Below are 25,578 nucleotides of genomic sequence, written 5' to 3'. Positions count from 1 at the left end.
AAGTCTCCTTCAGGAACGGCGTTCTCTTTCCGCTTTTTTCCCAGTTCGCTTTCCAGTGGGCTATCTGCGGTCCATTTGACGCTAGTAATGTTCTCAGTTGGTGCTTTCCACTTTCGCCTGTAGAAGGAGATGCGATCAAGTGGTTCCTCCAGTTCCATCAGTCCGCTTTGGATGCTTTTGCAGACGTCCTCAGGAGGAGCATTGATGACCCTTTACTCTTCAGTTCTAGCTAGGGCGTGTACTTTCACTCGGCTCATGTCTGAATCCACCTGTTTAGGACAAGCGATTTTGATTGGGCTTTTTTTCGGAACAGGGGCACTACAGGGTATTTGAGTTTTCGCCTTCGCGCCGTCAATCGCGCCACTTGGTAAGACCTTCTCTTTATTTGGGCGTTCCGATATTACATCGGGTATTTTAGCCATAGCTGTCTCTTTTGCTCTTTTTGTGCTGATACGTTTAGCTAATCCCAGAATTCATGGGCAGATCACCTTTCGTTCGGGGCAACGCAATCTACTAATACGGTTCAATGCACACTACCCGGCCAGGGTCCCAAAGGGGGTGGATCCTGATACAGACAACCACCATCTTGGCAGAGGTAGGCTCACATCACCCCATCAAGAGAGAGCTGTCGACGGCGCCGGGGACTCCCAATGTATCCCGGCGTGTACAGGTCATTCGCGGTTCGCTCTTCCCTGAGAGGCTTTCTCAAGGCTACTACCTAGGACGCAGGTATACTGTCAGCTAGGGGATCAAAACTACTTACTCGAGCACCTCGGGGACGTCACATCCCGTATCGTAAGCGATCTGTTAAAGGTTTCTGACGGCCACTGAAGGGTCACAGATGTGTTGGTTTTTGGGGCTGGTGCGTCCAGTGTGGGTTTCACCAGGGTTATCAGTTTATCCCCATGTTCCGCTGAAGATTCTGCTTCCTTGCGTCCGTTTTTTTCGACATTACCACACCCAATGGTAGATTGGAAATCTATGATTTCTTATCACTTGGAGAGTTGAAATCCCTTGTTTCCATATTCAAGTTTGGAGACCCTTACTGTAGTAGTAAATTACAACAGGCTCCCCCATCATGACAAGATGATGTCCGAGGGGGAACAATTAATTAAGGCAGCTGAAGAAGCGGCAAGTGGCTGCCAAAATACGGATGAAGGTCCTGGTGAAATGTCTGCTTACAGCACTCCCTTTCTCTATTGCTCCATCGGAACCCGACGCATTTATTCTTTCCATTAACTAGTTGGAAGTACGTAGCAGGAAGGCAGCGATTATTCCCAAATGATTCGTCCTTGTTCGTCCCAAAAATCTATTTAAATTCTAATATCTATACATACATATGTTGCATATCTGTTTATAAATATCGCGGTTTTGTAGGGTTCTTCTCAAGAATGCTCCCTTAAATAATAAATAAGATACGTTTGTAAAATAAAAGGTCTAAAGACCATAAACTGTGACTCAGCTGTGATAGCCATTCACATGTTTTCACATAACAATATCCCACGACAGTCAGCTGACACAGCAATCTTCTCACGTTGCAACTTGGTATTCGCCTGGCCATGAATACTAAGAGCGAATACCATTGAACTTGGCTGACCTTCACTCACGGTATTCCAACGACTTCTGAGGGTCAATCTGAAAATAATACCTACATATGTCACAATCTAGACTGTGTGTTCTTTTGTAATATATTTTGTATATAGTCGAGTATGTTTGTTAATAAATTCTCTTGCAATTGTGCAAATGAACGACCGAGAACTAACCAAGTGGAACATCTGATACTGGCCAGATGAAAGAAGCTATTTAAGATGGGTCTATTTTCATGTTCGAAATTAGTATCCACGTGTAATTAGAACTGGCCATTAATTTGGTCTAGAGTTCATCTTGCCGACGCCGAAGGACATCTTGCCCGTGTTCTGTAATCTTGAAAGGGATACTCCCAGTTTCGAAAGCTTTATTGCAGATATTCTGCCAAAAAATCAGATACACTAGCTGGGAGTAACGCTAGGGAGAAAACAAGAAGGTAGCAATTTTTACTCAGACGTAAATTGGTTCGAAGGACTTCTTAAAGGATCCTTGAATAGATTATTAGGACTGAATGTAGGGAAGATTAGTCTTAAACAGTTTTTCATATATACTTAATTGGATTTTGAATTAATTGAAGTTATAGATACTTTTTTATCACGTCAAATTTACTCTCATGTCTGGCATAGAGATATCGATGAATAGAGCAATCCAAAAGATTCCAGATTGGAATATTCAAAAAAATACCAAAATATCCACTTACACAACATATTGTACATCCTAGAAGCTGCCAAAGTCAATTGTCCAGGACACGAAGGAAGGCATCATGTTACGCTTCATACCCTTGTTGGCTCTAATGGGTGTAGGTGCGGCTTTTGCAGACTGTGATAAGGCACTGATTCCTGAACTTATGTTTCGTCTGGGCGGAAACAATCTACAATGGCCATGTCAGTCAACGAAAAATATTTACACAAATGCCGGACGTTATATTCCTCGGAACATTATTATAACCCGTGGACAGATATTCAGAGATGATGCGTTCTTGGCGTTGCCCCGGTACAAGCCTGGGGTGCCCTTCACTTTGGGCAGAGTCTCACTGAAACGAGGAGAATGCTTTGTTTCTGTGGCACCGTATCCTTGCTGGTCCATTCAGGAGGAAGGGATGTGTGATGCCATGCAAAATGTTGTGGATGTCGTTGTTGATAAAAATGTAAGTGCGAATTTGTGGAATAATTGGTTTAATGTGATGACTTCATAGTTGATATCATTTATTTTCGTAGAAGGTTACTTTGACAGCTAAAATGTGTGCTTTTTTCACAGGAAATCTTATGGGCTCTTGACGTTGGTTTGGTAAACACATTAGAGCAACCCATTAGGAGGTGTCCTCCCAAAGTGTTGGCCTTCAATATCAAAACAGGCAAACTTGTTAAGTCCATCGATTTGTCTTCTATTGTGACAGCGGAATCACGCTTGCAGTATCTTCTGGTCGATTTTGATCCTACCGGAAATGCTTTCCTGTAAGTACTATAGAATATGTTTATTATCCTCTAGGAAAAAATATGTATGTATTATGCTTTGCTAGGCTTGGATTTGGTGCAGATGCTGATGATAGCTGAAAGGCCAAATAAGCACTGTTATCATTGCCTGCTTTCATTCCTTGCAAATTGTAAAACGTTTTCAACTGGTTCAAATGCGAACTTTAAAATTCATGTTAGAGAACCCTTAGAGTAGTTTAATGACTGTAAAACCTATCAAAATTGCGAAATCTATTCAACTTGAAGGTGAAGTCCTTTCTGAAAATCACTTGTAGCCAACATTCCGAGAGAGGACTCCCAGCGCCATGTCTACTCCAAATTATTTGGCTACTTACCAAGTACAGGTTGTTTGACTTTCATTGCTTACAAACCTCTCCTCTCTACACCTCATAAAAGTGCTCCGCCCAATATTAAAGGGTATAACCTCCCTGGAATTTAGGGCATAATATACCCTTTTTCTGAACTGGATTCATCAGTTTTTAATCTTGGTATTTCTTTGTTTTGTCCTTTGGCCATAGTAGGCCAATACATTAACCTTTTTCTGACTTTTACAAAAACCAATAACTTCATTGAACAAAGTGCGTAGTTCTGGTTGATAATAGGAGATTAGACCCGCAGGCAAGTCAAAGAGGAACGTAGTGCCGAAGTTCTGTTCTATTCTCACAGAAGGAGGTGACACAATGAATGCGATTACGTCCGGTCCTGTAAGGAATCCGTTTAAAGGAACATAGTTTATCAAACTTCACTAGAAGTGGTCTTATCATCATCATCAATGACGTGACCACACTACCGAATTTGGACCAGTTGCATTCCAATGTTCCAGATGCCTCACTTTCGCACTGAGTCCAGTTCGTTACTCCCAACATATTCTTTGCGTCCTGGTATACGCTCCATTTAAGACAAGGCCTGCGTTGTCGACTCTTATCACAGCTGTCGCACATACAAACTTTCAGGACAAGGTCTTCCTTGTCTATTTGGATCAGAGGACTCTTTCACTGCTCGATGTTACGTCTGATTTTATTAACGCACAGTCAGTGTATCGTTCAAAGATGTGGTCGTTTGTGGACATCGAAATCGCCCAACCCGTCCATCGATTACAGATTCTTCAGAGGATCTCGCTTTGAAATGCGGCAAAAAGTTAGCAAATTTGGTTACCTATGGTCCCATGAGGATTCATATTGACTCTGAAAAGAGAAATTTTGAACAGAAAGAGTTTGACGAACTACCATGTGCGGATTACCTAGGTTAATGTTCTTACTGGCTGTATCTTCTAATCCCAGATAGAAGAATAATTTAATTTTCTCAAAGTTGTATCTTCCTATCTGTATTTGCCCGTCCCAATAAATCGGTCTCGCTTACTTTAGTAGATGTACATTCCCAGGTTTTGTGATACCTAGTCAATCTCATTAAAAATCATGTTTCTCCTACTCATGATATCAATATGATTTGCATCGAGCAGAGATTGAGTGGGCTTATTGAGGATGTTACCAATTGTGTTCACCCCTAAGTGTCACTTTTCCTTTACTTGGTGAAAAAACATCCGATGGTCGTAATCCGTTGAAAATGTTGAAAACCGTGAACACTATTTTTATCAGGCTCAGTATATTGGTCTTGGTCAGCCTAGTCAGTCAAATCAACTTTGTTGGGATGATGAATTCTCTGATGATCGTGTAAACCGGCTATGAAGTCATAGGTAACCCCTAGGCCAATAAAGAAGTGCTACAAGTTTTGATCGAACTTCAGAACCTTTTCAATTGAGTGACGAAAGGAGAATATCTGATTGGCTTCTGTTTTTCCTGAAGTATTACCAAATTGATACAGCATAATGAAAATCTCAGCGTACGGGGTTTTTCAAGCAGGATGGGGAAGAACATCTGGTAGATAGTATCCACAGTATGCCCATTCGAACTGAGATTAGTTTTCCTTCTGTTTCGTACAGGATACAGAGTGTACTGTAGACTCCCAAATCTTGTTTATGCTTCAGTAAAATTGTCGCGCCTTTTGCGTTTTGTTTGTCTGTCAAGTCCCGGTGTTCCTTTTACGCCATGAAGATTGTAGTCCGCGTCAATATTGGCTCTCCTTTATTGTTCATTGAGTTCTAGAGCTCCGAAAATATCCACGTAGTCTAGAACAAACCCGATACTTATAGCGACCGTTTAAAAGCCAATAGCCCAAGTTAGAAGCACACTTCCCGGGTGTTATGACGGGGTCGTGTTCGGTGGGACTTACTTTACAGGCAGAGCTGAGATGTTCCATAAAATTCAGAATTCAGAAGTCTTGTTACATTGGTCAATGCATTCTGCACAAGTGTATTTTCGTTTGCTATCATTAAAATTAAAGAAGCCTTTTGGCAACTTGTGTTCTGAGAGTTTTTTTTTGAGAAACCTTTTCTTGTCTTTGGTTTGATGCACTAGTAACAATCAGTAAGTTTTGATATTGTCAGTCCATTCCGTAAGATCATACTTTCCAACTCGGTGGTGATACGACTCAGTAATGAGAAACATAAAACTGATAAGTCATAAGAAAGCCCCACAGGTCAGTAGTGAGATCAGTTTTCTCCAATCTTCTCCATCTCTTCTGGTCTTTTTTCTTGTGATAAACCAATTGATTTAGCTCCAAGCTAATTGTTGAAGTTCTGGAATCGAAAACTGAGTTGGATCGAAAGAGCGATACCTCGCCAAAAACTATGGAGGTTTTTTTAGTAGAGTACTAATAGCAGCAACTTCCTGTTGCAAGTGGGCAATTCATAAATTGTCCTGCCAAAAACATCAGTGGAAAACTTTGACTTATGGCTCCATGGGGAAGGAGCAAAACTGAATGGTGCCGACTGGGACTAAAAGTACCGAGTAAGTTCCACTTACTCCTTGAGGCAATTAATTTTTGGTTGGTCTACCTTAATGGTGCAGAAGTGGTCTATCAACCCTCATGGCGTCCCTTCATTTTTGAAATGCTTTGATGGCACTTTTACTTACTTACTTTATATTAATATTGTAGCCCTCACCAGTCAAGGAAGAAATCCAAAAAGAAGTCCAGGAAATGAACTTTAAGCCAAAGGTTACTGCTTGTATCCTACCCACTTCTAACGAAATATCATTGTTGCCGTTACTCTCTAAGCCCATCGACCACGCTTGCATGGCATATCTGCCTGTTCGCCGAATGATTGTCACCATCTTCTAGGTCTTCTCGAGGAGTTTGAAACCCTCTTGCATAAGCCAAGTATTTCTGGGGCCAAGATTGAAAAAGTGTGAACGTTTTTTCCACATCTCGCTTAGATAATGCCGTGTTCGGAAAAGCTATGAAACAGGAGCATCGCTTTTTCGACTACAAGCCTTTGAAGTTGTCGCAAAGATGGTGGCTGATCTAGACTTTCCCTTCGCCTAGTCTCATGAAACACATGTTAATGAGGGTATTACAAATGTAATAAGGAACTGTATGGTTGACAGCCTCCCCAACTATGTGACTATAGCTTGATTGCAGCAGCTTCATTTAACCAAATCCTGACAATAGCTCAAATAACATCCCATGTAGCGACGGTTGTTCCTATCCTTGCTAATACCACTTTCCCCGTGACCAGATCAGGGTGTTGGGAGTTGGGAGTCTCCTTCCTTTCGTTTGATTATAAATGATAGAACTTGACAGTCACGGTCAGTTTTTCATCAGAGTTTATGTCAAACGAAATTCTTGTGAGCTCATCCTATAATTTTCGCTATAACACTTCTGCATTAACAGCCAATCGGAAAAATGTGGGAGATGGATGAAAGATTAGTGAATCTGAGCTCAATTTTATGACTATTTCTGTTGACACATATCTTTTCCATAAGTGCCTATGTGAAGCAACGAGCGAGTGTCAAACACTTTTATTCGCTGTTTTCATTCCCTCAACTACGGCACGTAGTTCTAGGACAGCCCCCTTTTTGACCGCCATGCTATAATGTGCTTCATTGCATAGGTTGTCCTTTTCCAATGAGTGATCTATAACACCATTTCTCCTTTCTCATCAACACGTTTAAGGATATCTGGCCCTTTTACCGGCGAAGTTCTTCATTTGTTATTGTCTCAGGTAAGATTACCCGCACCACATAAGACAGACATGAGCTACTAAAAGCTTAGAGCCCGGTCTGATGAGAAGCGGCAGGAAAAGGGAGTAATTCGCGGAATTTTTTCGGGATCTGGAAATGAAGTCTTCAACAAAGTTAGATAGATGTTCTGGTAAACCAGGGCCTATTCATCCTGGGGCTGGACTTTCTCTTAAACGTCCTGAACACTTAGGAATAATGGGCTCGCTGCTAAGGAGTGGGATTGACCTGAAGCCCATTAAATGCAGAGGAAAAGAGGGTTAGCTGGACCTAAGGTTGGTTACTAATTGGAACGGAAAATAAAATAAGTTCACAGGAATATTTTCATTGACATATGGATCAAGGATTAGATTAGTAAATCCGTAGTATGAGGCAATTCTTCGGGATTTATAAGAGGCAGATTTTTGTTAGCTACAGTAGAGATGCCGCTCTTCCGATCCCCTAAGTCCTACCTTCACATATTTTGAAAACATAATTCAACCTAATGACCAACAAAAAATCAAAAAGAGGCAGTTCATTTTTTGGTATGGTGTCGTTGGACATAGTGCTTGCCAAAGGAAATGGGGAAATAGCCTGCAAGACCAAGAAACGGAAGCAGCTGGACTGGCCAGCAAAAGTCATGGTTCAGCAAAATTTGGCAGAGGCGTTATTAAATCAAATACCCCTTCAAAGAGTGCTTTCCAGAGAACGAAATATTATCACCGCTTAAGTAAAGAAGAGATCATGGCTGCGGTAAAAGATTTGCCAAGTAATAATAAAAGCTGAATTATTTAAAGAAGAACTAATGAAAATTCGTCGTGAAGAAGGAAAACCTAATAAGACCTTAAATTCCAAAATAAAGGCAAGACCAACAACTTTTGGCAAACTGTTTCGAACGTGCATTGCAGAGGAGGTCTTATAATTACTTATGGGTGCGGTAAAAGCTTGTGTTTGCACCTAAAGCTAAAACATCTTTTGTGAACGATCCTTTGATTGACTCATATATTTTTCGAGCACTAGGTGGGAAGCGCTTAAGCGAGTAATGACTGCTGGTATTACATTTTTGATCTCCTTCCTGCACAAGGGTGGTCGGTTCGTCATGATCAGTTGCGCCATTTTGTTCTTTCAAAGGTGTGATCTGGATGCAGTCGCGAGGCTGTCAAATCTCCATTCCGCGTATGAAGCCACCAGTGTTTCGGGCGGTCAATCTTGGCGAGTGAATTCTCGTTAGCGCAAATTATATGATCATACCATCAAAGATTTCTGTCTCGCAATTTTTCCACGATCGATGTAACCCCATATCGACCGCTAATATCCTCATTTGCGATGTGTGTGTTTGCTTTTAAGTCAGCCAGGATGTATTATAGAAGCGACGCTTTGACTTGAGAAGGGGAAAGAGGAGATTATCCTTATCATACCCAAAATTTTCTATAAGCCTAAAGTAGAGACACATAATGAAACTTCTGAAAGAGTAGTGAAGTGACATTAAGCTCGGTGCGCTCGACGACAAAACAACCCCTCCGCGGTATACAAATTGTTCGACGTTCTAAATGTTTTACCCATTAATTTAGATAGGAAGGAAGATTAGGATGACCGCTGAGACTGAGATTCTTGGCTGATTGGTGTTTATCCGAAATCCGATTCTGCTTGCCTCCTTCTCTAAATTTAGAAACATCTCTAGTCCAGCGAAAAGACAAGCAGATATCGTCAGGATAGTCGACGTTTTTCAGGAAAGACGTTCCTGACCGACTTCGCTTATGCTCACAATTGTTATGAAGTCAAAGAAAATGTTCCGCGAGTCCAACGTCGTCACAATCCGACTTCTGCCATGGTATGATGGGGCGTTTCATATCACGGAGTAACTCATACTAATTTCTGCGAGGCCGCCGTCAAAACCAATGTGAGCGTGTACGAGAAGATATTAGGGGATATAGTCGAACCATTAAGTGAATCTCGGTTCACTGGAAAGCCATGGTGCTGAAAGCAAGACTCGGCCATTGTTCGCAAAGCCAAGATAATTCATCAGTGGTTAGCGGCGTATGTACCTGACTTCATAACCGCAGATGAATGGGCCTCTGGACTACAGCCTTTGGGTCAAGTTAGAGGAGACTGCCTGCGATTGAACTTACACCGATTTGGAGAGGTTGAATCAGCATCGTGCGTGCAGCTCGAGAAATGCCATTTAATACTGTGCGTGAAGCGATCGATGCATGGCCTCACAGACTTCGGGCCTCCATAGTTGCTAGCGACGCCCATTTTGATTAAATTTCTTTTCGGTTGAAAGCTCTATATTTCCCTTTTCTGATGGTCTACTTTTCGATTGGCTATCTGGGTATCTCATTTAAGTGGAGAACCGGTCCTACCTAACATGTACACTATCCGCTTTGTATAAATGAAATCATCGAGTATCCTCTTTTATTCCTACATACAAAATCCACAAAACTTTTCATACCTGAAGCGGGAGATTTCCATTTCCCAGTCATTTTGTCTTCGTTGCCTGAGATAGCAATATGTCGTGTCGTGTCGTGTCACATAATATAAATAAAGTTCTAGAATGACGATTGCATTGAAGGAAAAAGAGTGAGACAATAAACGACGTTATGAAATAGTATCTTTCTGCTTATGGTGTAAAAGATATTTTTAGAATCCCTCACTTACTTACTCCAGTATAAACTGCATGATTTCGAAAAAAATCAGCCTTGTCTCGGTGCTGAAAAAAATATTCCTGCCCTTCATCACATACTGCTTCCTTCTGAAAATACTTTCTCCGCAGTACGAAAACCTTCATGAGACTTGCTTTCTGTGTCCTTTTGTTCATCCTTGAAGCATGTGTTTGGATTTGGGGCTTTCAATATTTAAATGGTGAATGCTTTTCGAGAAATTCCCTTTCATAAAATGATAATATTCACAAGACATTTTTTGAATTGAATTAGTCGACGTGATTAACATCAATAATATGAGCAAAATATCGTTCCAATCATATTGTCATGGTTGAGAAAAGGATGTTTTCTTGGAAATGAATCCTCTTGAACTGAACCGTAAATAAGAGGGTGCGAGTGATTCCGGTGAAAGGAAATATTTATTAGAAGTAAATTCAGTCCCATGCGGTGCTGCCGCAATAATATTTGCACAAACAACAAGGCTTTTTCTACTTTTCTGTTTGTCCCCTTTTTATGTACATATTTATTTAAAATTGAACGGCGCCTAGGACAAATACCGGCAAAAACATTTGAGGGGCGAATTTCAGAGGAAAAAAAATGTTGAAATTGAAGAAGTATTGAAGGTAAACCTTTTTTAAGGTTTTCCAATATAAATCCTCGGGAAAAAGTACTTTGTTTGTGTTAGCTCAACCATATTTTCTGACTGATATACCTTTTTCATCCTTGAATTCTTGATTTCAATCAAATAAACCATGAAATATGGGAAGAAAAAAATATATTATAATAAAGAAGTTTTGAAGAAATTCGGCATATTGGATGAGAGTCCTTCAATGTTCTTTAAACGTCAACAAATTTTATTCACCTACTCAATAAGGATACATTGCGGGAAAAGATTCGTTTTCACTGGCTATTCAAATTCAATATGAAAGCTTCCCTTTCTATGTGCCACCCGCACAGAAAAATCAAATATAATTCATCAACATCAACGGCGCAACAACCGGTATCCGGTCTAGGCCTGCCTTAATAAGGAACTCTAGACATCCCGGGTTTGCGCCGGGGGCCACCAATTCGACATCTCTAAGAGCTGTCTGGAGTCGTGACCTACGCTATCGTTCCATCTCAGACAGGGTCTGCCTCGTCTTCCTCTCCTACCATAGATATTGCCCTTATAGGCTTTCCGGGCTGGATCATCCTCATCTATACGGACTAAGTGACCCCCCACCATAACCTTTTGAGCCGCATTTTATCCACAGCCTGACGGTTATGGTATCGCTCATAGATTTCGTCGTTACGTAGCCTACGGAATCGTCCATCCTCATGAAGGGGGCCAAAAATTCTTCGAAGGATTCTTCTCTCGAACGCGGCCAAGATTTCGCAATTTTTCTTACTAAGAACCCAAGCCTCCGAGGAATACATAAGGACTGGCAAGATCATTGTCTTATACAGTAAGAGCTTTGACCCTATGGTGAGACGTTTCGTGCAGAACAGTTGTTGTATCTGACCCCGTACATTGGTCAGGGTTAGTCTAGTCAGTCTTATTATTTCGTCGGGATACCGAATTCTCTCATGGCCGTGTACAGTTTTACCCTGGCTATGCTATCATAGGTGGCTTTAAAGTCGATGAAAAGATGATGCAACATGTTCCAACAGTTTTTGCATCGCTTGCCGCACAGAGAAAATCTGACCTGTTCCTGATTTGCCTGGAATGAAGCCTCTTTGGTATGAGCCAATGATGTTCTCGGCGAATGGGGCTATCCGGCCTAGCACGATAGAGGAGAATATCTTATAGATGGTACTCAGCAATGTGATACCTCCATGATTGCTGCACTGTGTGATATCTCCCTTTTTATGTATGGGACAGATAATGCCTCTTTGCCAATCGTCAAGCATTGGTTCGCTGTCCCCCCCTTGAGCACCAGGCGATGAAGCACTTGGTGTAATTGGTCGCGTTCATATTTAACCAATTCGGCTGTAATTTCATCGGCTCCTGGCGACTTATGATTGCACCGACTATTTCTTCTATGCTTGTTGGTGGCAGCATTTGTCCGTCGTCTTCATTTCGTGGCCGATCGCCGATATTTTGGTTTCTGAGCAATTCATCAAAATGCTCAACTCATCGCTCCAATATGCCCACTCTGTCGGAAATCAGATTTTCCTCTTTGTCTTCGCAGCATGAATATCGAGGTGTGTGAGGCTTCATCCTGCTGACTTATTGGTAAAACTTCCGCGTCTGGTGCAGTTACTACCTGTACTTTTCGAGTTCACACACCTGTTGGTTCATTGAGGTGTGTTTGGATTAACCTGATAAAGCAGGCGCCTCTATGGAAAGAGCCGTCCATGTGGCCATGTGGCCCAATGCATCGCCAAAGGATGTGACGCGTCCATGCCTAGGAGGTGCTCCTTCCCCAGTAGGAGACCAAATTACTGGTGGAATGGTGAATTGGCTGGTCTTCGATCAGCCTGCCACCAAGCCAGGAAAGCGGCTCAGAGGGCGGCAGGTAGCGTTGATCAGAGGCAAAAAGAGCGCGCCTATAAGGTAGTCCACAAAACCCTTAAGCTCGCCATGCAGCGAAGCAAGACGAAATGCTTTAAGGAGCTCTGCTCAGAAGCGGACATAAACCCGTGGGGGGATGCCTACAGAATCGTGATGGGACGATTCAGAGGCCGTTCATCTCCGCAGAGCATGTGTCCTACCCTTTAGCTGAAAATCATCCAAGGGTTATTCCCCCAGGAAGAGGAGAGCACCGACACATTCCAACCACCTCTGAATGTGACGGCAATTCCACCAGTCACCAGAGACGAGCTGCTGGATATCTGCGCAAGAATAGGAGATAATAAAGCGCCGCGACTGGACGGAGTACCGAATAAGGGCCTTAAGCTTGCCATGAAATCCAGACCGGACATGTTTGCTGAGTTGTTCGAAGCCTGCATGTCCGAGGGGATATTTCCAGTGGCATGGAAGCGGCAGAAGTTGGTATTTCTGCCTAAGCCTGGGAAACCTCCAGGTCAACCATCCTCATATCGACCCATATGTCTTTTGGACACTGTGGGAAAAATGTTAGAGCGGGTAATCTATCATATAATAGATTACTTCCGGTTGTTGAGAGCCAAGGCGGCCTTTCAGATCGACAGTATGGGTTCTGTAAAGCCAGATCAACCATTGATGCCATCAAATTGGTTACTGGCTTGGCCCAAGATGCAATTCACGGAAAGGGTAGTACCAGCAAATATTGCGTGATAGTAACCCTGGATGTGAAAAATGCATTCAATTCGGTCAATTGGAATTTAATACGGAAATCTTGTGCGAAGGTTGGTATTCCCGCCTATCTTGCTGCTATCGTCGATAGTTATTTAACTGAAAGGAGCCTCTGGTATGACACCGATGACGGACCTCGGGAGTACGTTGTTTCCGCGGGTGTCCCGCAGGGCTCCGAATTGGGCCCACTACTGTGGAACATCATGTACGACGATGTACTTAATCTTCCCCTGCCGAGGGAAGCCAGGGTGGTGGGTTACGCTGACGACATAGCGCTGGTTGTTGTCGCAAAGTATCTCGAAGATGCTGAGTTATACTCAAGCGAGCCAATCAGTGCTGTTAAAAGTTGGCTAGAGAGCTCTGGTCTGACACTTGCAGAGAAAAATACGGAAGCGATCCTCATCACTAAGCGTCGGAAGAGAATCGGGAATCATATCATCACTTCCAAGGCGACCATCAAATACTTGGGGGTGGTGATAGACAGGAAGCTCAGCTATAAACAACACGTGCAGTATATTTACGATAAATCATCCACTGCTAGTATGGCCCTGGTGAGGATGATGCCGAACGTGGGAGGGCCACGGCATACCTCTAGGTCGTGACCTCGATCATGCTCTATGCAACCCCAGTTTGGAAGGAACCGTTGCGAATGTCAGTTAACACTAGCAAACTGAATCTATCTAGTCTACAGGAGGAAAACCCTGAGGGTATGCTCTGCCTTCAGGACTGTCTCAGATGATGCAGCATTCGTCATCTCTGGAATGATGCCGATTGACATCTTAGCAGATGAGATGGCGAACATGTACAATGCGAAACCAACCTCTTCTCATCGCGGACGAAGAAGTCTGAGAGGGAGACATCCATAAATAGATGGCAAGAGCGGTGGGAACGCTCGGGAAAGGGTCGGTGGACTCACAGGCTCATTCCTGCCATCAAGAAGTGGTTAGAGAGACGACACGGTAAGATTAATTATAATCTTACCCTGTTTCTCACGGGGCATGGAGGATATCTCCAATACCTTCACAGGTTTAAATTGGAGACCTCACCCGATTGTCCAAATTGCGAGGGAGTCCCAGAGGACCCAGAGCATTTGTTCTTCAACTGCCCGAGATTTGTGGAAGAAAGGAGGAATCTAGAGGAGACTCTAGGAGAGGTGTTGGTACCAGAAAATCTGGTGCCGAAAATGTTAGCACATCAAGAGATTTGGGATGCAGTCAATTCCATGATCGCATCTATCCAAAATAAACTGCGAAAAGCAGAGGAGAGGAGAAAAACGCGGTGACGTGAGCCGCGTATAGAAGAAAGGTGACTAGGTTAGAGTGAGCTCACTCCGTCCCGTGATGTAATACCTTATGGTGGTCTCGCGGGGCAGAGAGGGAGTCGGGGGTGGATTTAGTGGGTAAAAATCCCACACGCTGGTGTGTCCAAACCAGTGTCTTTTGAAGATTTCCACCTCATCAAAAAACAAAAAAAGACCTGTCGGTTCTCCCAGGTTTCATTTTTTGTCTGTCAAGTAGCTTCTCTTTCGTCTGAGTTCGTGATAAGTCTATGCGAGCCCGCGTTCCTCGAGAATGCAACATTACTCGGTATCCAGCATTCTTCCGTTCCGTTACTAGCTTACACTCATCACCAAACCAGCCGTTCCGACCCTTTTTGAGGCTGAGGCCAAGTATGTTTGTGATGGTATTTATGATAACGTTCTTCAGGTGATTGTGGGGATCATTTGTTGATGCTTCATCTCCAGGATCTCTGTTGACTGCGGTTATTGCGGCGTCCATTTCCTTCTTATAGGTGTTGCGGAGGGTTGTGTTGTGGATGGCTTCAATGTTAGCTCTCATCTGATTGTCAGAGGGGTTTCTGGGTGGTGTTGTTATTCGAGCTCGGAGCACCATGCCAACGAGATAGTGATCCGAGTCTACATTGACCCTCTATATGTTCTGACATTCATAAACTCTGAGAGGTGGCGGCCTTCGATCAACACGTGGTCAATTTGGCTGAAAGTGGTCCCGTCTGGAGAGGCCCACGTATGTTTGTGGACCGCTTTCCGCGCAAACTAGGTACTTCTAACAACCATTTCGTGCGACACTGCTCACTGAATAAACTAATCGGCAGCCCGTTATTATTTGTATTTTGATGTAAGCTATAGGAGCGGACGTATCGCCTGGATAGGGGCTCCGTCCCTACTTGGCTGTTGAAATCCCGAAATATGATTTTGATATCATATCTGGGACAGGCTTCGAGGGTTCGTACTACTACCACGTAAAAGGTATCCTTCTCCGACTTTGCAGCCTCCTCTGTATGGGCGTGAAAGGTAAATTGACTGTGTCTAACATTGCCTCGCCAGCGCAGAGTGCATAGCCTTTCACTTATATTTTCAAAGCCGATAACAGCAGGTTTCATTTTTTGGCTGAATAAGAAACCTATTCCGGGCACTTGGTTTAATGGATGGCCACTATAATATATGGTATAGCGACTCTTCTCCAGGAAACCGGTCCCTGTCCATTGCATCTCTTGTTGCATCAGCCCTAGATTGGGACAGGGTACCGGCTAGCTGCTCAGCAGCTCCATCTCTGTACAGGGAGCGCACGTTCCATGAGAAAATGCCCAAATTGTGATTCCTTTGTCGTTGCCGGGTTCGTCGTTGTGTTATCAGTCCAGTCCGAGGCTCCTGTTGTGGCTTCATAACTTCGGTTTTCCATGTAAGGTTGTCAGTCCTACTCCCAACCTGGAGGACCAGTTGGTACAATTTATCCCGTTTTTAAACGCGGGAGACTTACCTTCATCCTTCTCTGTCTGCTGCTTTTCGTTAAGAAAGAGCTCCCAGTGGAGATAGGGTTTGGTAGTAGAGCTGTTGGTGTTGGTTCAGCAGGCGTTTCCCAGGCTTTATGCTCCATCGTGGGTACCAATCCACGTTTCGCCCTCGGACCTATACTGCCCTTTGACCACCGTTGATTTCAATCAAATATACCATGAAATATGGGAAGAAAAAAATATATTATAATAAAGAAGTTTTGAAGAAATGCGACCATGTTGGCTATTCAAATCCAATATAAAAGCTTGCCTTCCCATATACCACCCGCACAGCAAATCAAACATAATTAGTATCTTAAAATACACTTTTTTCTCCACAATACATTTACCATTTTGCGAATGTCTTTCATTTTCACGCAGTTTCCTTAAATTGCTAATAATGATCGCAATGTCCTTCGCAATAGCCTTCCCGAAAATGGATTACGAAGCAAAAAAATATGTGAATGTGGTAATTATCCCATTGTTTCTAAAAACCTATTTCATTAGAGTCGTCATTCTGGCAAAAAATTAGTGAGTTACGATTAGATACTTTTCCAGGGCTGTGTGGGGCCTAACAATGGCATTCAGAAGCGTGAGTAAGGACTATATTCCGCAGAACAGGTGAATGGAAATTGCATCGTCAGCGCGAATAATTTCCTCTGCGATTAGCATGGTAATGAGATTTGTACTTCAGATACTTCATCTAATTTCGTTTATTAGAGTAATCCACGTTTATATAGCCATAGTTTATCTGTTTATCTAAATGTGGGTTATTTAGGGGAATAGAAGAATGCAGGCGTTAGTCAATGGCTACGGTTTTGATGGGGTGTAATGGAATTTTTCGTGAAATTATTCACTATTATGAAACATCAAAAATATCAACGATTTATGTCGAAACAAAGAATATTTTTCAAAAATTAATTGACACGGAAAGGTCAATGAAAATCGTATCTTAGTGCTCGATTAATGTAAATTTATGCCCACGTGGATTTAATTATTTCATGCGCCGCTCCTGCAACATCACACTAGACCCGATTTTCCTCCGATATTTCATGAATAATTTTCCTATTTCACTATAATCACAATTCAATTCAAGTTTAATCGCTTTAAGGAAATATTTACACTAACTGCCGACACGGAAGGCGTCGGAAAACGGATCAGAATCCCTCAAATGAATGCGCACAGATACATCTCTCGTTCTCGGTCATATAATTCATAAATTCATTCATTTGATTGGAAATTGTAAACTCCATAAAATCTAATAGCTATCTTGATTTGGCAAACTTCCCAAATGAAAATTTCGGAAAATGCCAACCGAGTGATGTGTAATTTTGTGGCCACGTATCTCAATATTGTAGCAATGAAAAGAGTTTTGGACGCGTGAAAGTTTATCTATTGGCGAAATGCCTCGATACGAAGTCATAACGTAGAACTATTAATGACACCTTATTCGAAGTGAAATGTTTATAAGGCTTGACTGTTCAGCCACGTAAACATTCCATTTTGTAATAACAATTTCATTTTGAACGGCAAACATGACGGGGATGAAAATGTATGAGGTGATTACGCTTTCATGAAGTAAGTTGGTGCGGATCAGTTTGAGTTTGGATGAATTTGCGATGTTAAATGGAAACTAAATCTACAAATTTTGCGAAGACGCTAATAATATATAATTTTCATTAAAATAGTGGATAATCTGCTCCCATAGAGTCATTAGTAGACGTCAGACTAACCAAGACTCACTAAAAACCAAGTCGGAAATTGTAGCTCATTTTTTTTTTCATTCCTCAGAGACTCAGGTGAGCTATTCAAATTCATCATACTGCAACATATTGCTCTCATAGATCGCTGCGTGGGGCATAGCGCATCACCCACACCTATGTGCCATTGCTGTCCGCTCCTGACAAAGTGCTCAAACTTCTTCATCTGCTTCAATAGCGCGACAGGCCAAATTGGCCCTTGACCTCCAGAATAGACTCCCATCTCGACACGACGATTGCGTCCTTCAGTTGGAAAATTTCAGCAGATTTTACTGGTGACTGAATCCTTCCACCGTTTGCGTGGCTTTCCCACTGGATGCTGTCATTCGGGAGAGCCTTTGAATACCCTGTTAGGTATTCGCTTGTCGTCCATCGATTCAACGTGACCAGCCCAGTGCAATTTTCGTAGTTTTACCATCACTGATGCCACTGGTTCGTCATAGAGCCGGTATAACTGTTTGTTTTTTTCTTCAGCCCTTGTCCCGTTCACAGGCGGGGTTGGTTCGTCGTGATCTGTTTCGCCAAACGGCTGATCTGGATGCAATCTCGAGGCTTTTAAATCCCAAATCCAGCGTATCAAACCACCGTTGCTTCGGCCGGCCTTTTGGTCTATTACCATCGACTTCGATGTTCAGATCAGTCTTGGCAAGTGAATTCTCGTTAGCGCGAATTACGTGATTATACCATCGAAGACGCCTCTCTTGCAATTTTTCCACGATCGATGCAACCCCATAACGATCGCGGATATCCTCATTTCGGATGTGATTAAAACGTAATACGCCACTAGTCCAATGTAACATCTTCGTCTCCATTACCGTAAGACGCCGTTCATTCTCTTTTATAGTCGGCCAACGCTCAGAACCACAGAGAGCAACAGGACGGACGACGTTGCGGTAAATTTTAGATTTGAGACGTTCGTTGATACGCCGATCAGAAAGAACACCACATTCTGCTGGACTATCTTTTTTTCCATATTGGAACAGTGGTACTTTCTTGCCAGTCAGAGCTCAGATGCGATGCCGTCAGGTGCTGTGGCAGTCCCCGATTTTATTCGTTTTATTGTCTCGATTTCAATTGCGCTGACAAGTGGAACTGCTTCAAATGTTGGCAATGATTGTGGAAGTGAGCAGCTGCTGTCACTCGATGGTCCATGGTTGTATCGAATTCGCCGCTCAGCTCCATATTTTACAGGCCCAAGTATTCGACGTAGAATTCCACGTTCGATTGTGTTGATGGACTTCCCTAACGCCTGCATTAGAGTCTACGCTTCACAGTCGTACAGCAGCATAGGTCGTATTATGGTTTTGTAAATTCGGAGCTATTACTTTTCGTTATCCGTAGAACTGAGTAGCATAATTTGTTGGCCATCATTATACGTTGCTAAACTTCGTCTTTTCCACTACCATCCTTGGCTATATTTACTCCTCGGTATACTAAGTTGTCCACGTTTTCAAAATTAAAGCCGCCCATTTCCAGATTTTGCCTTCTTGATTGGGTCAACAATTTTCTTTAATTCTTAGCTCGACTTCTTGCGCTGCTTCATTTATTTGTTTGAATACTTCCTTCATCATCATCATCAACGGCGCAACAACCGGTATCCGGTCTAGGCCTGCCTTAATAAGGAACTCCAGACATCCCGGTTTTGCGCCGAGGTCCACCAATTCGATATCCCTAAAAGCTGTCTGGCGTCCTGGCCCACGCCATCGCTCCATCTTAGGCAGGGTCTGCCTCGTCTTCTTTTCCTACCATAGATATTGCCCTTATAGACTTTCCGGGTGGGATCATCTTCATCCATACGGATTAAGTGACCCGCCCACCGTAACCTATTGAGCCGGATTTTATCCACAACCGTACGGTCATGGTATCGCTCATAGATTTCGTCATTGTGTAGGCTACGGAATCGTCCATCCTCATGCAGGGGGCCAAAAATTCTTCGGAGGATTCTTCTCTCGAACGCGGCCAAGAGTTCGCAATTTTTCTTGCTAAGAACCCAAGTTTCCGAGGAATACATGAGGACTGGCAAGATCATAGTCTTGTACAGTAAGAGCTTTGACCCTATGGTGAGACGTTTCGAGCGGAACAGTCTTTGTAAGCTGAAGTAGGCTCTGTTGGCTGACAACAACCGTGCGCGGATTTCCTCATCGTAGTTGTTATCGGTTGTGATTTTCGACCCTAGATAGGAGAAATTGTCAACGGTCTCAAAGTTGTATTCCCCTATCCTTATTCTACTTCCTTGTTTGCTTATATCGTTGACGAAGCCCATTATATGCGAAGATTTGTAGAGCAATGTTCCCGTGGTACCTAACTCCAATTTGCGGATAACACATTCTAGGGCTAGGTTAAAAAACATAAGGGTGAGTCCATCTCCTTGTGTTAATCCGCAGTTCGTTTTTAAATATTGCATTGGCTCGCCAAGCTTTACTTTGGATTCAATGGCTAACATGGTCAGTTCGATCATTCGTATCTTTTTTTCTGGTAGGCGGAACTTGGGCATACGCTTGAAAGAACAACGAAGAGCTGATGTACATCGATATTGAACTCATAGCACTTTTCCAATAGCTGTTTGACCGTGAAAATTTGACCTATCATTGATCGTCCTTTTCGAAGGCCACATTGATATTCACCAACTAATTTGTCTGCATATGGCTCTAACCTACAATAACTTGGATGGTTTTCATCAGGACCGGACAGGATGTGCATAACAATAAAATGTCTCTGTAGTTGTCACAGACGAATTTGTCTCCTTTTTTGTGTATAGGACAAATTCCGCTCTTGCGCCACTTCTCAGGTAATTTTTCAATAGTGCAAATTTTCAAAATAAGTTTATGAAGGAGATCACCCAGCTAATTTCCTCCCCTCTATAACAGTCCAACTGGAATACCATCAAATCCCGGGGCCTTATTCAGCATTTGGTCGTGCAGGACTGCCTTCACCTCCTCAATAGAAGGGAGTTCGGCTGTTGTGTTGTTTATAAATTCCGGATTCGCCAAAGCTGACCTTTCTGCTGACGCTTCCACTGGGTTGTCCAACTTCTTCAAATATTCCATCCATCCTTTCTTGATATCGTCGGGGTTACCTAGAATGTTTCCTTGACCATTCTTACAGAGCCTTGTCTGCAGCCTATACCCTCGTATGAAATCTTTCACCGAGCTGCGTGCGGCTCATTCCTTTTTAAGGTTTTGTGTAAAACAAACCAATAAAACAGCGTGATGAACGCACTGGCGTGCCCTGCATTAAATGGTGGCGATTTCGTAAGAAGAAAGAAGAAATGATCTCACTTACGCGATTACTAACCGTTACGAATGTGGAAAAATCGTGAAACTAAATTAAAGTCACGATCCACCAAGCGGCCTCTGCAACCCCTGGGGTTACAAAGCCAGGTAAGCGGTACATCAACTGAGATACTTGGCTTTAGAATTACGATGTCGAAATGAAGGTCCGTGAAAGGAAACGCCTCTTTCACAAGTTTCTTGACGAAAAGACGCTGGCCAATTGACAAATTTATAAGAATGCCAACTAGGAAGCAAAGAAAGTGATCGCTGTCACCCGAGCGGACCATTGCAAAGATTTTTACGATAAACTAGATAATCGGGAATGCGAGAGAGATATCGATCGAGGATATCGAAGACTGCTGTTGCGTTAATGAAAAGAACGGTACTTTGCTTAAATGTCGAGAATAGTTCGAGCAGATTTCAACTAAAGAATTTGCTCATCCTCCACTTCCACAGTTATTGTCGACATTTGGAGCAGGTCTACCTGTCAACCCCAATGAAGTCGAGGAAGCAATAAAACGAATGAAAGAGGGGAAAGCCACAGGGCCTGACCCAACAGTGTGGCCCAGTGATACCATGAAGATTCTTGAACGTATTCTTGACAACCGTATTCGCGAACTCGTTGAAATAACCGTGAATCAAGACGGTATTTATCAAGAACTGTGGAACTACTGACGCAGTACACGCTGCGGGGTTACTCATGGATAGACACCGTGAGAAGTATCGCAATCTTTAAATCGTATTTCTGGATCTGGAGAAAGCGTTTAATCGTGTGCTACACGAATTCAACTGGTATGTTCTGCGACAACACTTAGTGTTAGAAAAACTCGTGCGATGGGTTCAATTGCTCTACCACGATCCGAAAAGTAAAGTTCGAAGTATGGCGGGCGTATCAAAACCGCTTCGTGTCTCTGTTGGTATTCATCAAGGTTTCGTCCTCTCTCCACTAATCTTTGTTCTCACTTTCTCCATGAAACAGGCAGAATCACCGTAAGTGGCAGTGACCTACACAGAACTGAGCGATTTAAATACCTAGGGTCAATGCTATGAGTCAATGGAGAACTGTGCTATGAAATTTCTTCACGCATTAATGCATCCTGGATGAAGTGGCATTCTTATTAACATTCGCTTCAAACATACATTGCGGAAGAAGTTTTAGGCTTCTAAGAATGACGCCGATCTTGCTTACTCTAAGGCTATACGCTCAACTATGAAGTCACTAGCCAGAAAAGCGCGTGAAAGGTACTTATTGAGCGTCGAAGCCGCCCTTGTCCGCGGTAACTTAAGACCCTTTTGGTCTCACGCTCGCAATTCTCGTAATCCCACTCAATCTCTCCCTTCTTCTATCGGTTTCACTGACCCCACTGCTCTCTGTACCTACTTCTCTTCAGCCTTTTCTCCCTGGAGCCCTTCACGCCCTGCATCTCGTAACTGCAGACTGCTCCGAATCTCCTGTCATTCCTCTCCTTACGGGTTTCTTGGTTCAGTTCCTCATTGGTAATCTTGGCCCCGATGCGCTTCCTAACCTCTTCCTCCTTAACCGTAGAAAGTACATTTTCCTCCCCCTGAGTATAATCTACAACAAAAGTGTAGATGAATGCTATTTCCCCGTCTCTGGAAAGAGGCCCTTATCATCCCTATCCTTAAGAGCGGAGATCTTTCTCTTGCTGTGAACTACCGCCCCATATCTTTTCTCTCCTCTTGGTCAAAAATCCTCGAAAAATACGTCAACGACTGGTTGAGCGCGCACTTCGGTCACCTCATTGTCAAAGAGCAGGATGGTTTCATGAAATATAGATCCACGGCTTCAAACCTTCTGGTCTTTACCAACTTTGTTGATATCGTCGACTATAACATTCTCCTATCTAAACTTTCGTTACTAGACTTCCCTCCCTCAGTCATCTCCTGGCTTTCCTCCTATCTCTCATACCGTTCCTGCAAAGTTTCTTTTCATGGTTACTCATCTCGTTCCTCCTGTCCTTCCTCTGGTGTTCCCCAGGACGCTATACTTGGCCCGCAACTCTTCCTCTATTTTATCAATGACCTCGCCTTCATCCTCAGCTGCCCGTATTTGCTTTACGCAGACGACATTAAATTGTTTGCCTCTGTTTCGTCTCCGTTGGACTATGCTCTCTTACAGTCCAACCTTGATAATTTAGTCCGTTGGTGTTCGGTCAACAAACTAACACTGAATGTCAACAAATGCCACTGGATGTTCTATTCGTTTAAACCTTCCCCAACATGCTTTTAATATTCTCTCAGTGGATAACCCCTTTCAATACTGATCTCCTTCAAAGACCTGGGTGTAATATTCGACGACAAACTTCGTTTCAATTCCCACTTCGTTGACATCATCACTCTTCGATTCCCTTGTCAGGAGCATCCTTGAATATTACTATGTAGTTTGGTCTCTCTTCCGCATTCGTGACTGCCGGACTCAAATTCACTCGGACTCTCTCTCCATGGGTTGATTATCAGTCACTCCACACCCTCAATGTCCCCCTCCCCTCTCGGCAGCTACGCCGTATCTTCATCAAAAATCTAGATATGTGTACTCTTTTCAAACTCTGCAATTGTCTGTTAGACTGCTCCGTCAACTTGGATATTACTTTCCGTATCGCCTCGTCTCATAACACACGTAGTGCGGACATTTTTGATGTACCCTTCGCGGAGCTCGAGATTTACTTACATTCTCCAATCCCGAGGCTATGCGGGTCTGCCCTACAGCTTGGGCTCTTTGACTATATATCCTTCTCTAATTTTAAGCGTAAAATAAGCCATTCACTACCTCCCTCCTCTGAGGACAATATGTAATAAGGAGTTGTTTTCTGTGTATTGTCCTCATTAAATAAATAAATAAATAAATTCCACAACTGGTGTTCGTTGTGATCGATGTATCCACGAACGTCTCAAATCTAAAATTTCCTGAAATATCGTCCGTCCTGTCCCTCTCTATGGTTCTGAGTGTTGGCCGACTATAAAAGACAATGAACAGCGTCTTGCGGTAATGGAGACGAAGATGCTGCCTTGGACCAGTGGGGTGACATGTTTTGATCACATCCGAAATGAGGATATCCGCGATCGATATATGGTTGCACCGACTGCGGAAAAACTGCGAGAGAGGCGTCTTCGACGTAATTCGCGCTAACCAAGATTGACCTGAACATTGAAGTCGATTTTAAGCGATCAAAAGACTGTCCGAAACAATGGTGGCATGATACCCTGGATGGAGATTTAAAAGACCCGAGATTGCATCCAGATCAGGCATTTGATAGGGCTAAATGGCGAAACCGATCACGACGAGCCGACCTTGCTTTCGAATGAGACAAAGGCTGAAGAAAAAGTAGAGGACAACATCCTGGTACCTTTTTTTGGAACCCTACGTTTTTTTCTGAATAGAAAATTCTCCATTGACATCTTGTACCTTCAAATTCAACAATTTGTCCAGCATCCGTATCTAAATCTAAATCATTTATTGCATTATGTCACCACAATGATTAACTCCTTAATCTAAGGTCCAGAGTAAGGCGAATAATGGTTGTGTGCATATAAAAAATCCATTTAAGTCCGTAAAACTTTGCAGCCATTCCCTCATGACCATCTTGCTTGCATTTTCCACTTCATTCAATCATTCAAAGTATCTTTGCATCCCTCTTTGCAGCTACATCGCCGATGCAGGAACCCGATCGATTGTTGTGCATAATGTTTTGTTGGGTACAACCGTTCGTGTGGTACTACCAGGAGCAGTGGCATCTGCGACTACCACAAACGATGTCCTTTACACTGCTTTAGTGACAAAGTCCTGCGGAACAGTTGTCCTGTACTTCACATACTTGGGATCTTCAAGACTGTTCTCAATTAAGGCCGATCATCTTCGTCTGGGCAACGGATCCGGGGCTGTTGTCGATGTAGGAGAAAAGCCCGATGGAAAGGAAATAGTCATTTTGGGAACAGATAATGGAGCATCATTATTTGTACGTTACAAGGGTGAGAGCGACATTTATATGTGGAACACAGAGACTTGCTTCACAGCAGCCAATTTCTTGGAAGTTCAACATGGAGGCGAATGCCGTCTAGCAACACAGGTAAAGTATCTATGAAGATGGATTGCAGTATGTTAGGTGGAAGCTTAGACCGAATTGATTGCAAGGATTTAGATGGTTTGAATGCATTTCATATTTGTGGAGGAAACTTCGTGTACAGTAGAATATCTATTTGAATGAGTATCTGTTCTAATGCCCACAAATTCGATCAAAGTTTGTGAAGAACAATATAAGATAAGGACGCTTTTTTAGATGAACTATGCTGGAACTGTCCTTTATCTTGTTTACGTATTTGCTTCCTTTCTCTCGACTTTCACTAAACTTATTTAAATCTGAAGTAGAAACCCCTGAAGACGTACATTTCTCTTCGAATTGAAAGGATATACGGAGGAGAATATGCCACAAATGCAGGAAACATCCCTTCAACTCTAAATTCACTCCATTAACTTAATGTTTTCTTTTGCGTTTCCAGGTAATCCCAGGTCACAAGCGCTTCATGTGGGCACTTGAAAGTAATTTCCATGATTTTATTGCAAACACGGCTGGCTGTAATGGAGCATCGATACGGCTGCATCCTGTGGCAAAAGAATGCGACGACCAATGAATGACAACCAAGGATGTCTGAGTTAAGCGCAGTCAATCGCTTGCTCTTCCTCGTTTAGATTTTATGATCCCGACCTGAA

The 25,578-nt window shown here is 43.0% G+C and overlaps 1 protein-coding gene across 1 annotated transcript; it reads left to right on the top strand.

Moving 5' to 3' along the window:
• The first annotated feature begins 1,870 nt into the window (after nt 1–1,870).
• Nucleotides 1,871–25,578, top strand: LOC119649505 (protein yellow). The gene is made up of 5 exons (XM_038051675.1): nt 1,871–2,023; nt 2,309–2,734; nt 2,845–3,041; nt 24,514–24,937; nt 25,368–25,578. The coding sequence occupies exons 2-5, from the start codon at nt 2,351–2,353 to the stop codon at nt 25,497–25,499; spliced, it is 1,137 nt and encodes a 378-aa protein (XP_037907603.1). The 5' UTR covers nt 1,871–2,023; nt 2,309–2,350; the 3' UTR covers nt 25,500–25,578.

This window comes from Hermetia illucens, chromosome 2 (assembly GCF_905115235.1).
Source record: "Hermetia illucens chromosome 2, iHerIll2.2.curated.20191125, whole genome shotgun sequence".
NCBI lineage: Eukaryota > Metazoa > Arthropoda > Insecta > Diptera > Stratiomyidae > Hermetia > Hermetia illucens.
Note: the sequence above shows the minus strand (reverse complement) of the source record. Positions and strands in the feature narration are given on the sequence as shown.

Coding starts and splice junctions, on each gene's coding strand:
- LOC119649505 (XM_038051675.1), top strand. CDS start 2,351: ATGTTACGCTTCATACCCTTGTTGGCTCTAATGGGTGTAGGTGCGGCT. Junction 2,735..2,844: donor ATGTCGTTGTTGATAAAAAT/GTAAGTGCGAAT, acceptor CTTTTTTCACAG/GAAATCTTATGGGCTCTTGA. Junction 3,042..24,513: donor CCTACCGGAAATGCTTTCCT/GTAAGTACTATA, acceptor CCCTCTTTGCAG/CTACATCGCCGATGCAGGAA.